Source organism: Cydia amplana, chromosome 3, assembly GCF_948474715.1.
Source record: "Cydia amplana chromosome 3, ilCydAmpl1.1, whole genome shotgun sequence".
Classification (NCBI taxonomy): domain Eukaryota; kingdom Metazoa; phylum Arthropoda; class Insecta; order Lepidoptera; family Tortricidae; genus Cydia; species Cydia amplana.
The window spans coordinates 8,852,381-8,868,196 of NC_086071.1; the positions used below are offsets into that span (position 1 = coordinate 8,852,381).

General features: G+C 35.4%; 1 protein-coding gene across 1 annotated transcript; it reads left to right on the plus strand.

Moving 5' to 3' along the window:
• The first annotated feature begins 1,504 nt into the window (after nucleotides 1–1,504).
• Nucleotides 1,505–2,668, plus strand: LOC134662677 (uncharacterized 30.3 kDa protein-like). Its single transcript, XM_063518949.1, is given in 3 exon segments — nucleotides 1,505–1,529; nucleotides 2,024–2,478; nucleotides 2,555–2,668. Coding segments are annotated over 3 exon segments (594 nt in total).
• The last annotated feature ends 13,148 nt before the right edge of the window (nucleotides 2,669–15,816 follow it).

The window sequence follows — 15,816 nt, forward strand, 5'->3', positions numbered from 1 at the left end:
CGCTTAGGTATTCGTGCGTTTTCCTTCGTGAACACATTTTTGGCGAATAGACGCTATTCTGATATTTTTAAGGCATTTTCGTTATTTCAAATATAAAAAATGATTAGGTATAAAAAATAAAACCACTATCAGTTATATAATTTGTTCCAGGGGTTTCTGCACTTCAGAAGAAGTCCGTTTGCCGATACAACTGTGAAGACCTCTGTTTGACCAGGGGCAAAAGTGGCGGTGTATGCATGCGAAGTACCTGCAAATGTTTCTCTGCTATAGATAGCTGACCTGAAACGCCTTCCGCCTATATCCCCGGCCAGGAGGACCAGAAAAGATGACAATCGTATATCGACATTATATCGATATAAGCCAATTGCCAGATGCAACAAATATGACATTGTCTTTTAGCTAGGGTCTCCGATGAACCAGACAATACTCGATTACGTATTGCTTTCTCTGAAGGGATATTCGGAATTCTTATTAATCATTTTCATCATTTCATTTAAATATATAAGATAAAAAAAGATTATTGTTATTTTCTTGGACCCACGGTTTAAAATAGAGGGGAAAGGGGAGATATAATTCGGATTTTCGGATCAATTATTTCCGAAAACATTCACTTATTCAACAAATGATCCAAATGGTTTTGAAAAGACCTCTAAACATTCTGAAATACATCTGTAACTAAACAATAGGCAGACACCACTCTTGGAGGCCTATATTATATGGCAATTAATGAAGTGCGGCGTATTTACCAATTTCGTCAAAGCTCGTAAACCAGAAATTCATGTTCATATTAAATTGATAATAAATGGTTGTCGCTCGCACAATATTTCAGCATTTCTAAATGCTCCTTCAACTTCATACGTCACGCAAGCGAATTGTGGTCAGGAGTTTCATATTGTGTGTGCTAAACTAAGTTTTAACCAATTTTGCAGCATTGCAACATACAATGAATGGCTCCCATTCCGTGAATATTTATTTCTGAGAATTATTTCGGGCCACGTTTCAGAAAATGAAATTTGAAACGGGAAATTCTATTTTTGAATTTCACCTTATTGCATGTGGGTTTGCATTGCAATGCAGGTAGGTAAGTATTTATTAGACGAATTGGGTTGATTTGTACAACAAGAACATAAAAACTGTATATAAGAGGTACTAAAAAATTTACGTGAATTGCAATCAAGAACAACCAAATTCGTACAAATCACTTCTAGTAACTTATATCGACCGGGATATTGACCGTGATTACCTTTTGTATTATTTGTTAGCTCTCGATATTTCGACGCAGTTACATGCATGTCACGGGCAAATAAGTCTACTGAAATTAACCGTGAATCATTTCAAAACAGTTCTAGCAATTTTCACATATTTTATGAACTATATGTGGCTTTCCTTCACAGTAGGGCCCTTATGCTTCAAGTGCAATGACCTATTTATCTGAAATTCCAACAGAAATTCTGATTGAAAGGACCTTATTGCACATTAAGCATAAGGACCCTTCTCTAATGGAATGCCACAAATAGTGAACAATGCAGGTTACGGTTGTATTTTAAAATAAAAATATAGAAATAGTTTTTTCGTGGCAAAAAGAAATTAAGAAATAACAGATAAAAAAAGAGGAACAAAAATAAAACTTACACTAAATATTACAACACATATCATTACATAACAATTGATAACAATTGATATACTTTAATGTCAAAATAATTGATATCAGGTTAATCAACATTAGTTTCGTTTTCTAATCATCCTGTTAATTGGCAATGTTATTTTTTAGACCATTACAGAGGGCCTACCGCTAACCACGTTAGACGTAACGATAAACATGAGCGTCTTTCACTTGTTCTCTGCTTGTATTTACTGCTTGACTACGCTCTATTATTTGGCCAATTTTATGGAGAAACCCATAAAGATTAAAAATAACTATACCCAGGGTAGTTCCCCTTATCGATAGAGAAAGTGATGCTAAGATATCGATCTATGAAAAAACATTATCAAAAACATATCTGATGCAATTACTTATTTTCAGACGGTAATGACTTATCTTCAAACAGCAGTAAATTGTTCCAAACTGGCATCGACTGGGGGATAATAAATCCCGAAAAATATTCATTACATTCATTTCTAAAAGATGAACAAAATATCTTCAGAGACTTGTTCCGGGAATACGTCATAATGAATGAGACTGAGCCGATTAATTACGAAGATTGGATCGTTCTAAATAACTTTGGAATGCTGCCCGATACACAAGAGTCTTTGTTCGCGAGGAAAATAACGAAGAGGAGTATGGCGGACAACAAGAGGCGCGGTTCGTCAATAAGTACCGTTCGGAAGGGGGACATATTGATTACAGGTCGAGGTATCGGCCGTCTGCTCGGCCATGCTGCTATCATGACTACAGACTTAGAAATGCCAGGCGGCAGACTAGAGGCTATACATAGAACCGGGATCAAAGACAATAACAGACAGACAGAATGAAGCAAAGCAGATGTCATCAGTCATTGAGAGAAGAGGAGAAAAGGATGTCAGCCAAGCACTTCAAAGTGTGGTTTAAAATAAGTGGTTTGAAGAGCACGCGTCAGATTGGACAACAGTGTATCGCTGCTCTGCGCGGGGAGCTGCAAACGGAGCAGCCTTATGGGCCGATCACACTTACTATAATCAAAGAGAATAGAGTGAATAGAGAGTTACTGTCATGGTAAATTATGTAGCCCCAGTTCATTTACTGTCATCTTTTGACAAAATATTAAAACTGTTAGAACGCCATTTGACTTTGAACCTTATTCTTTGAGTGATATGTGTGAATTTGTAAAATTTTGAAATTAACGCCATCTACCCGAGTGTAGGCCAAAGGTTAAAGCGCCATCGCTCGAAAAGATTGCACCATGCCTTTGGCCTACTCTATTATCTGTATTTTTTTTAAAAGAAAGATTCATAATATATTTATAAATCGATATCTAACGTAGTCTAATATGGAGCCGTATACACAATACACATACTTAATGTACCTACCTACAAAAAGCGAACTGAATGTCATGCTATGATGCATTGTTTACTGAGGTCTAAGGCACAAGTAGGTAATTATAACGGTATAAGTTTTAAGGAATGTGGTGTCTTTTGTGTATTTCCTTATAACATGATGATATTGCGCATGGTTTTACCGCATTGCGTGTCATTATCGGTTAATAATTAGGTACCTATATATTCTGCAAAGAGTTTTACGGTTCATTAATCCCGTGACAATTATTATTATTTATTATCATTCAATTCATAATCAATGTGTCCTGGGGTGACATTAGGTAGGTACTGAAGTGGAAATAAAAATGACGACAATCAGAATAAAGTCATTACGAACATACAGTGACATCAGAATGATATTTAATTATTGTTATTTCATTATCGTCACTGACTTAATATAAAAGAAATAGACACACAAAGCAGAACAAAAACGTCAACAAATGTGGATCCCAATGACGTTTCGCACCATTTGCATTGATGATAAAAACGCTTACGTAAATTTTGAGTCAAGATAAATGTTTCGTACAGAAAAGAGCTTAATGTCGTAAGCATTAAGTGTCAAATTTGCATACATAAGTACCAACACTGTTAAAAAATTTAGTCCGATGGCACTAAACATAACGTATTTACGTCAAGCAACGTCAAACGAGAATAATGAACGAATGGAGTCACTTAGGTACACTTTAATAGGTATGTACAGAAAAACCAATTGAAGTAATAAATAAAACAAATTATATACGTCTTTAAATACTAATTTCCTTGAAATAAATTCAACTTATTAAATAAAATAACTGTGTATTTTAGATCTACATTTACTCATCGCATGGGTGCACGGGGACATTTAGGTACTGATTGGATTTTTTTTATAACTTATAAAAATTTATACTTTATAAAAAAAATCGGGTTATTCCCACTAGTTACCACCAAGTTGATATCAGTGGCAACTACTAGGATTTTTTTTCCCACCTTTTACCACTAGTAACTACTGGGAAAAATAATTCCCACTAGTTACCACCAAAGCGAGTTGGTGGAAATAACCCAAAAAAATCCTGTGGTTGTCACTGTGTTCAGACAGGTTTAGCATTTACAGTTAGTCGATATAAGCCCTTATTGGTTGTCGGAAACAGGGAAATGGGCCGATCACACAAGTGCCGTTTTGCTTTGTTTAAAACTGCATCACAGGGGTGCATCTCTTGCTATAATTAAATAGCAGTCCACTTTGCACGTCGCATAGGTTTTCTTGGAAATCTTGAATTTAAACATAATATTATTCCTTACGAATTCCATATAAAAATAAAAATAAATATTGGCCTCACATCGACTCATTAGATTTTTGTTCCTTGACATCCCTTCTTTGGTACTAACAAATTAATTTATTCAAAACCATAAAATTACCACCAGATTACATAAATTATGTAATGCTATCCAAAGAACTAACCGAAAGAAATACATTCCATCCTTTTTCCTTGTTTTATCATTGTTATTTTTACATACTTTAACGGCACATTTCGTAATTGTTGACAACTTCACATTTGAGCGTTTCAAACAAGACTAAACGAAAAAGTAACGCGTGATCTGTTTCAACGTTACTTTTGTGGGGCCATTTTTTGCGGCTGATTGGGTATCCAGTTCTTTATTCTATATCAATGATTATCGTGCGTCTTTTTCGCGCCAATATATGTACCGATAAGTACGAGCAAAAAGCACGATCTGCACGAAAGCCAAATTACTTCATTTAGATATCGTTCTGATGTCATAGTACATTCGAATTGGCCTGAGGATTCAATTTATTTAGGTTTTAGCAATGGTACAAAGGTACAATAGAGCTCGAAGCTATATTGACTGGCAAATAAGGAAAACGACGGTTAATTACAATACGCTAGGCATTTGTTTTTAATACGGTAGAACAAACATACGTTGTTCAGTAATAGTAACATTTATTTAAAGTGTAGTGAAATGAATTACTATGAAGAGACTGATATCAAAAGTTCGGAGCTTATTTGCTCTGACAAAGCGGGGCATTCTACTTGCAAGGATATTAGTGAAACGTTGAAGTCCAGTTTTCTGACTTTAACTTTCATTGTCGTGACCTCAATTTCGACGGCGAGTGTACTGTTTGGGCTTATTTTTTGGATCCTTATTCCCAGTTACCGGGTGTTCAGGCATTTCGCATTCCTGAATCTACTTCTGGCCAATACTGCGTTTCTTGCTGGAATATTTGCTCAAAAGAAAGCCGACGTGTTCAATCATGTTATATATTATATCTTCATGGTTTTTACTCATTGGCTAATTGTGGTCAGTGGCATGTTTTATTTTGAATTCGCAAACGTATTTGCAACTGAGGTTAACCACGTTTATATAAAATCAAGTGCGTTTTGTTGGCTGCTGCCTGGTGTATGGATAACTATTGGATATTTTACTAAAATTGAATATATTAGTTACGTGTGTATGGTGTTGGTTCTACTTAACTTTTTAATGTATGTAAGAGTATTATATTCTTTGTGTACTGCTAGTGGCCCATGTGAATGCAAACGGATTAGTTTAGCAACATTTGCTTTTATCTGTACAGGGATGGTAATGTACGCGCCCATGATGGTCAAAGTGTACGAAATTTCAGATTTGTCCTTAAAAGATCTGGTGGTGTTTTCTTTTTGCTACGCTTTCACTGTAATAGCCACTAATACTTTCTATTTATTATTAAAAGTTCATAGAGAGAAATGGGCAGCATATCAGAGTAGAGAAACAAACAATTTCCTATAAAACGTTAAGTTTTGCATAAGATTATTATTATTATTTAGGAGAGTACTCCTTGTATTTTACAGCAACAAATTTTTATTAAAAGGGTCTAGCCGCAATCCTATAGTGAAACTGACCCTGGCTGAAGTGTATACCTTTCTTAGGTGCGTTTATTTGTCTTATTATAAGATATCGTTTTACCAAATTTCAAGGCTAGAATCCCCTTGGTTTGGCTAAAAAAAATTTTTTTTAATCGTTTTTATTTTTTGTCCTTTGTTCATGTCCTTTGTGTGTCCTGTCCTTTCAAGGTATTACCTTCAACGGTTCAGGCTATGCGTTGTCTATCAGTATCTACCTAAGACCTAAGTAATGGAATATACAGATGGACTATACCCTAAGAAAGTTCCTGGAAACCCAACTACAAATACATATAGTACTCGAATATAACTAGCATACCTTTGTTTTCTGGTACTCCCAGTCACATGATGGTTGAAATTTGTAGCTAAACTCTGGCGAACTTTTATGATTAGATATGTAGGTACAATCTACCCATACCTGCATACTCAACCAAGTGAATAAATCGAATTCAGCGTAGTATTTTTAATTAAAATTACGTTCAGCTGTTTCTTAATTGTGCCTTGTTATCGTTTAGGGAAGTAATTGATTTCTGTGGGCTATGTAAATTGTTTAGGTAGGTACTCTAATTTTGTAATCGACATTTTGATTTTTCGAATAAAGTTATCCATTACTGAGTTATTGCGAATTTTGATTGAATTTTCCTTGATAACAAAGCAGTGTAACTCGTCAAAGAGTTTTGTGTGGAGTACGGCTAGAGAAAATATTTACCTTGGTACTGGTACTGATATGCAAGATTGGCAGTTTATGAGCCTATTTTTCCTTTCTTATGAGCCGATTTAATCGATTATTGAATCGACATTTAGATGGTGTTTGGAACAATGAAGGTGTGTTTCTTGCTCACTAGCCTACTTATTTATTTAGCAGTTGGGGTTCCAGTAACAGAGATTAACTTTGGTAAGTAAAAGTACATTTAAAATACTGTATTACTAATAAAAAAAAGCAGATAATATCATAGGTACCAAAATCATTAGAATTAGGCTGCACAATTTTGGAGTATTTTATTTAACCACCTTTTTACGTATGTTATTTACATGGAATTGTGTAAAACAGCAACAGCAAAATTAAAAATTATATTGTACAAAATAAACACTCGCGCTCTAATGTGAAGGCCAGCTCCATTTATCCACATGTCGAACTTATCTGTATCGACTTTAACTAAAAATTATAGTATTAAACAAATATTTTTCATTCAAAAATGGAGGGTACGGGCGGGAAAAGAAAGAATGAAATTAAAAAAACATTTCTATGGTTTATACTCATCTGTCAGAGATGACAATTAAAATTATGTTGGCAACAATGTATTTCATACAATATTTTTTAAGTGGTGATTACACGAAGTATCGTAAAAGTGCCAAAAAGATACTGCGTGTATGCACACATATTTTTTCGGGGAATAGACTAAAGACTTGTCTTGACAACTATAAGATAGGGGTTTAAAGGTGTGTACACGACCCTTTAAATTAGGGCTCGCGGTCGAGTCCGTGTTTCGTTTACACGTTTCGAATACCCGTTTTCGAATAACACGTACACGGTTTTCTGGCCCGTTCCGCACGTGTAATTAAGAAACGTGTAATTAAGATCCGTTCCCACGGATAAACGGGTATTCGAAGAAACGGATCTTATTTACCCGTGGCTCCGGAGACGTCCTTGACGAGTAGCGAAGGAACGAACCGGCGTAGGTACTTAAGAGCTACAAATGAATAGACAAAAGATTCATGAGGAGTTTCTGTCATATTTAACCTTATTTCGTGGTTCATAGAGTCGAAATTCAATAAAAAGTTTACAAAACCCTTTTCTGAGCAGGTAGTTTTTGCTTGCAATGTTGCAATACGAGTAGAAAATTAGAAATACAGTAGGTATACCTACATGCTACTATCAAAATAGTATTTTATATAAGACTTCAAATACTAATACTTTATGGTTTATTATATAACTTGATAGCAATAAATATAAAGTGCTAGTAATAAAAAATAAAAGCAATAAAGAGTATAAAGAGAAGACTGTACGATAAAAACTGGCCATGCATGATCTGGTAATACATACAATTTTCTTACCAATTGCACATTATTAAACAGTTCTTATATTTTTAATGATCCGTAAATATAAGTCCTATAAGTATGTATAATTATAATTAAAATTCAATCAATTGTCAATCATATTACTGATATTACCTACAATGTATGTGTGAGTTTTCTCGAATAGGTATGTTTTATCGAATAAATATTCTGTCAATAAGAAATGTATATTTTTTAATCGTATTATTTTTTAACTTACGTAAGCCAGGCATCTAGATGCCTGGCTTACGTAACGTACGTTACGTTACGTATTAAGGTACCTAGGTATTAAGTATTATAGTAAACCATGATAAATAATCATGCGTAGGTATCTGCCGCTGCATTTGTTACAATTTCTTGTGTAGACGTGTTCACCTTATTACACCGACATAAAGCTTATAATTGGTTGTGGCAGTTCTGATAATAGTTTGGGAACCTACTTGTTTTCGGCGACATCAGACAAAAGGGTATTGGAAAACAACACGTTCTAATGAATGGAACACCAGCGGCCGGCATTTATTACCTGAACACTCGTGTGAAAGTGACCCAAGTGAACATGAATGATTACCAATTTTGAGATCTATCTTAATGTTCTTAACAATATAATCGCTAGGTAATCAAGGTAGCATGGGTTTCTTTTTAAGGTTCTCGCATGAAATCTTGCGTTTCGAATGCCGCTTGCGTGTACTTTTTTTTGCGTCGTTGGCAGATTTGCTGTTTTTTCTCAGCAGTAAATTGATAATAATAAGATTTGGTGCCCTCGGGAGGGTGCCCAATACGCAGGCAGCGTTCCCGCGCTGGATTGTGATTGCAATTCTCTGCGCGAGATAGCTACCCCCGCGCGGGGGTCGCCCGTTGGAAGAAGAAATAACCACGAAGTAATTCATACTTATTTTCTTAACTGTTATTTTTAACTAATATAGGTAGTATTTGTCTGCACATCTATTCTTCACGAAACTATATTACTTACACAATAGGCTACATGACTAGTTTTCATTTATGGTATCAATCGATCGGGTTTGTTTTTAGGATCAAATGTCTATATGGGACCCATTGCATTAAAGTAACACAAAAGTCAGAAATTGTAGTCGTCCTACAAAACGGCCATGGGCCGTGACGTCATCGCCCATCTTGTAGTATGGACAAAACAAGAAAATTGCGTTTTTGCCGGTGAAATATTGCGTTTATGTATATAGTTGCTGTACAATATTTTTTTGGATGAAATGTAAGGAATCGAATGGTACCCTTACTTTTATCGTTTTTGGAAGTTAAAAAAAAACTTAAATTTTGAAACTTTCAGGTCCTGTATTTTTGTAATTTTTCAATATTTTATTTTAATATCCACATTATTGTGATAAATTGCTCGTTTGCTATCTATTTTACTAGATTTTGTTATAAAATTCAACATGTGTCATCATCCCTATTATACATGTATACAATGTAATGTTAGCTTAAAAGCAATAATAGTAAAAAAATGAAGGTTTTAATTTAAACTAGGGACGAGTAGGTTTAAAATTAAAAATAGTAGACAATATAGGATAGCCACCTACTTCGATTAATATATTGTATAGTTGGCTAAATATGTTATATCAACACAGTTATAAATAATTTAAAAAAAATCGTACGCCAAACGAGTTCATCTGAAGTCAACATTCAATATTAGACCTTACATACCCAGACCTAGAGCATTGATTGGGTCAACCTGTTTCGGATCCGTTCGGGCCGGCGTTAAGTACCCGTGTAAACGGAGATACGTGTCTGAGAAACGTGTCTTGGGAACGTTTATTGGATACGTATCCGGATCCCGGCGGTTCCGTGTAAACCGTGTTCTTAGCACCGCCGGGCTTAAGAACACGGGTATTCGTTTCGGCGTGTAACACGGATACCGGGAGCCCTACTTTAAATGACAAATAAAAGTACGGGAGTAGAAAAAATATAAAATAATGTCGTAATCTTTTCAGACACACGTCGGTTACTCGTGGACCTCAGTAAGGTCCTTCCTACGGCGTGGGCTTGCTCTAGTTGGTTCCCTCAAAACAGCATCTACTGTACAACAAGTCATCCTTACTCATTAGACACATCTATGTAATACTTATTACTGTTGTAAATTTTAATTAATTTATTTCAAAAATATAAATACACACGTACAAAACTTAGAACTAAAACCCGTTTTGAGCCATGCCAGGTCCAAAGGTCCCCATCACACTTGCAGCGTTACCCCGTATGGCGATGGAGACCTGTTGGACAAGCCATGACTCAAGAACGGGGGTCATTCCCCATTCTGTTGTAAATGATAACCGGTATAGAGGTACCTACAGATTTGTGTACTGACTATGGGTACCTACCAGACCTGTCTAAATTGAGGATGATGAAAACTTGTAGTTTTCTACAAAATTGGGACAAAAAAAGCGGAACACTTTGTAGGGAATTTATGAAGTGTCCGTCTTCCCCTTGAGTCAATCTCGAAGTGCTTTGATCAAACTACCTACTGAATAACTTGACAATTTCAATAATTAATAAAATGTATAGCAAATAGCAATAGAGGTGACGATGACATACCTACGTGATATCAAATTGTTGAGTTTGGTTTCCTAAATAAATTAATTTAACTCCAGTCCTAAATGCTCGCAGATAATGTGGTTACTGTGGTTGTCCGGATACTGTGGCACGTTGCAAGATAATGCTACAATGGGTTTCTTGCACTAGGAGTAAAAAGGACAGTTGCTATCGCGATCCCGGACAGCGGTAACAAGCTGCTGATAAATTGAGTTGCCACTTGTTTCACGGTTCGCTACTCTTGAGTACCGCGAGTTCAAAATGTCTTTTAAAAGGACAATTTATGTACCTATAAATATTGGTATTTTACGTGGTAAATGTTATTCTTACTGCTATGCTGAATAGAATCATTAAGGCAGCGCTGGTCATGATGCGTACTTAATGTTCTGTTTCTCTGATTTTGTTGTATTTTGATACATGTTCGTACATGTTTGTGATTGTCGCGAATAAATGACTTTTATCTTTACTTATCTTTTAAATACAAATCTTTGAAATTTCGCGATCATCTCGCATTTTGAATCATTCGGTAGGTAGGTACATACGGGGTCCCGTTGTTTCCCATTAAAGTTTTAAGTCATAATGTATTGTTTGTCATATTATCATTAAGTAGTCATAAAACTGAAACCGTTAACATTTCAGGATTTTCGTTAAGTTATCCTACAGATAGGTTAGGTTAGGTTAGGTGTGTGTTATGGCAATCCTGAAAAGTGACGCGTTTCTGAACCAAATGAATTATGACTAACGAAAATGCGGGCAAACAATACATTATGGCTTAAAACTATATGGGAAACAATAGAGACCCAGGTAGGTACATACATTTAACCTAAAAAAATTATCAACAAACAAAAAAATCTACCTGTGTAAATTATTAGTACATACCTACTTAATTTAAATAGATAAAAGTGTTTATGTTTAGTGATTAAATCACTTAATAAGGTACTTTGCGGAAATACCTAATAGTCTGTTAGGAAGGAAGGTAGTAAGGTATATTTTAAGATGAAAGCGATTGTCCTAAATTTAATTTTACACACCCCCGAGAAGATTCACAAGTCTAGACGGAACTCCACCGCCCGGCGCCACTTTTGCCATAAAATATCTTGGGTATTGTTTTTCTCCAGAACGCCACTTAGAAAAATTACAGTTTCCTACTGATTTGACGTTATGAATTCCAGCCCTAGTAGCACGGCCGCATTTTTATCGTTTATCACCATGCCTGTCACGTTCTAACAAGTATGTAAGTGCGAAAGTGACGGGCATAGTGATAGTCGATAAAAATGGAACCGTGCTGAGCCCGCGGTTAAAATTCTGAGTGTTGAGCGGCTGCAAATCAAAAGAGAAAATATAGGATGCTAATGATGGTGATAATATTCTTCTATTTGCGAGTTCCTATAATTTGGCTCTGTAATGCTATTTAAAAAGTTAAACAAATATTTCATAGCTGTTGGAATTCCTTGTATAAATAAATAAATAATGCGTAAAGACAAGGAATGAGCCACGCCTCACGGATTGCTCTATTCTTAAAAAAATATCCTATTAAGGTATACCTACATACAAGCATACTTAATTATTTTAGCAGTAGAAAAAAGGAGTTTACCTGGTATACCTATCTGGTTAATTATCTTTAGACATTATATAGAAGATATTATATTCACGATCATTTCATAAAATTCATCTTATTTAGCGGTAGGTACTTAATTGTCCAATGAAAACTAGTATTACAAGTAGCTAAAACTTGCAAAATTTAACACACATTCCACGTACCTATTGCTTGCATATTTTTAGGGTTCCGTAGCCAAATGGCAAAAAACGGAACTCTTATGGATTCGTCATGTCTGTCTGTCCGTCCGTGTGTTTTTATAAAGTCACAGCCACCATTTTGATATTTGAAATATTTTATCAATTTTGCTGAAAGGTCTTCAAGGTGGTCTTGATTCAAGAGCTGAATAAATAAAGCTCATGGCTGAGTTATTACAAAGTTGCCGGCAGACGGCGAAATGCACTTCGTGTACTTGTGATGTTAATTGCTTTGTTTTCATGTATGTTGAAAACCAACAACGTTGTTAGTTCTAAAGATAACTTACAGTTCGTAGGTTCAACATGTCTAGACATTTTATCGATGGTTTAATACGTCTTGTCTATTGATTCTCAATTAGGGAAAGCTAAAACACATAATTATTTAAGCGATTAGCCTGATTACCAGCTATTATTATGTCTGACGTCATATTAGCCGATCTCTGCTGATTACCAATGGCTAAATAAGTTCGATTTGGCCTCAGTTGTAATTCGGATTGACAGTGACACAACTCTATGGCTTGGCACCGACTTCAAACATATGTGTAGCGTATATAAAAAAGGATAATATTTTATATTCTCCAATATGCCTGGAAATGTTCACCTTATTGTAGAAAAATGGTACGGGAAGTTCCTCATTATGGACAAACTCAAAAATCAAAATCATTATTGTACTGTTTTAGCACATTAATGGTAGGTAAGTTATATGAAAATCTATTTATTACCTACCTACAAAAGCATATTTAGCCAAGTATTAAATCACTTACTTAGTTTAGGTATTGCTATCAAATTTCCATTAGCGACAGACTTATTTTAAGTTGAATCTATGAATGTACTATTATTTAAGCATAAATTGGATAATTACCATTGTATCAATCAAATTAGCATAAGTTTTAAATGAATAAAATATTATCTTATCTTATCTTATCACCTTTTCGTATAAACGTAGTCCTCATTTTTCCCTCTGGATATTACATAATTGAAAATATTTTGATACAATTTGTTGCATATGAACTAGCCATCATTGCTCCTACGTTTGTTTTTTTTTTTGATTTTTTTATTATTATAAAAGTCGGGAGCATTTTAAAATTTGTATGAAATCTGTTATTAGCTCCGAATTTTTACAAAATCAAAAAATCAAAAAAAAATCAATCTTAGGGGAATAGCTATGGTTGATACAAATAATAATATTAATATCCAGAGAGGAAAATGGAGAAGCGGCCGTCCCCTTTCCTCTTAACATGGCCCGGTACAGCTAAGATTTCAAGTTAGGTATAGGATAGAGTGAGATAGGGAGATCAGTGACATTACAGCTTGTACTTACAAGACCGTTGTGTATCGGCTGTATTCGAACTTTAAGATACGTCAAATACTAGAGATTGAAACGATATGGAATGGATATGTCAGTGTCAAACACGTGTCAAAAGTGACGTTTCTTCAAACAAACGCGTCACTTTTGACACTTGTTTGACACTGACATATCCAATCCATATCGTTTCAATCTCTAGTATTTGACGCATCTTAAAGTTCGAACACAGCCGTATGATCGTGCAAAATAGTGCTCAATAAAATCACAGACTACACAACTTTCATATTTTTAAGCAGTATGAGTTATATGAGTACATACATGACATTATGAGTCGTGTCTGTTTTTTTTATAATTGTTTTAACGTGTTTGATGTGAAGGTTCGATTTGAGAGATGTTTGATGCTTAGATAAATAATTAATTACCTATGTATAGCTTCGATCGCGCCACTACGTGCACTTCAACTCGTTTGTGGTGCGCGTGCCGCGACCGCTGCAGGGGACCATCGAGTGCGCCGACTTCTGGCCGAAGGGTGTCGTGTTTCGGAGGTTCCGGGGCAAACTGCCGAATCCGACACAAGACCAGACGATTCAACGGAGCCACGCTGTTTTGTCGCCTAAATAGTGTTTAGGTTTTTTTTTTTAAGTTTATATAAAATGCATATATATGTTAGTCTGTAAGGTATTTGTAATATAATAAAATAAATAAATAAACCCTTTATTGTACAGAACACACAAATACACAATTATGGCACAAGATACGCAGTACAAAGGTAAACTTATCCCTTTAAGGAAATTATTTTACATTATTTCCTCGTATGTTTGGAGAAAAGCACTATAGGTATGTGCCTCGGCACTCTTGGCAGGAATAGCAATTCGTAGATTCGACGTCTTTGTAGAATTCAGCTTCGCATCGCATCGTCCGACAAAATCGAAACTCATCCAAGAATTGCCATTTCCCGGCCTGTGCAGCAATGTAGGTACCTATAATTGATTTTGAATTCGAAAAAAAAACGACAACAATCAACTGTTAGAATGGCGTTTAACTAGCGCGTTCAAACGGTTAATATACATAGAAAAACAGGCGTAATACGAGCATTTGCAAAATTTAGTAAGTAATCGTTTATAATACCTAAATACTTACTACGTAATAAAATATATAATAGGTACCTACTATTTAGCATCCACTTACAGTTACATCAAAAACATGGTATAATGATAATAAATAACATTTATTCTACCCAACCAAACATCCTGCTAAAATACAAATAGGTAGTAGGTACTGATGCTATACAGCGACGAGCAAGTAATCCGATTTTTATTATCAGGGCGCGTTTTGTTGATTGAATTTATCTATGTAAGTATGCCGCCGTAAAAGATATATCAGAAAGACATATTTTATCTTAACACTTTACCTGTCACTTTTACACTTGAAATGATTTAGCTTGCCACAGAATAAGTAATAGCATAGCATTTACTCCATAGAAATTTCTAATTCTGTCGCTTAGCTATCATACTATATGATTGGATAAAATAAAATCGGTCCACGTTAAGTTTGGCGCAGGCATACTTACACGTTCACTGCCAAGAGTACCAAGTCGGTGCGAAATTAGCGTTATCCGAGTCTACATTCAATGAGATCCTTGATAGTAAGTATTTATTTGCATTAGGCAACTTAAGTAGGGCCAAGTAAGTGCTGCCGTTAAAATAATAATAGGTGTAAGCCATTAGTTGCTTCGATTCGAATTCTCGGGCGCTTATAGCTGCAACACTGAATTTCCTGAACTGAATTGTCGGTTTTTCTGTACCCTTAGTGTAAACTTTATTTGATAGCGTGACGTGACATACACGTTTGCGTTAAATGTTATTTTTGTGGTGATGATGATGATTGTACATCTTTTATTACTAACAAATTTTGTGAATTCAGCTGTAAGCGCTGCGCGCCGTATGGACGGTCTAACGATCGGCCCTCGGCTGCAGCGCTGCAAGCCATGTATTGCGCTCGCCGCGCGCAGGCGAGGCGCATTGAGTCCCTAGAGACGCATGGTTGTTATTCTTGCTGTCAATATAAAATATTTTATCCGCTAGTTTTGCTTTCGCTGTTTCTCCTTCCTAATTTTATTAATAGAAGTATATTAAAGGCACATTTACCTTCCACTTCTACATTTTATATGGGATTTGGGGCCCGATTCGGATTTTGAAATAGACATCTATAAGATATCTT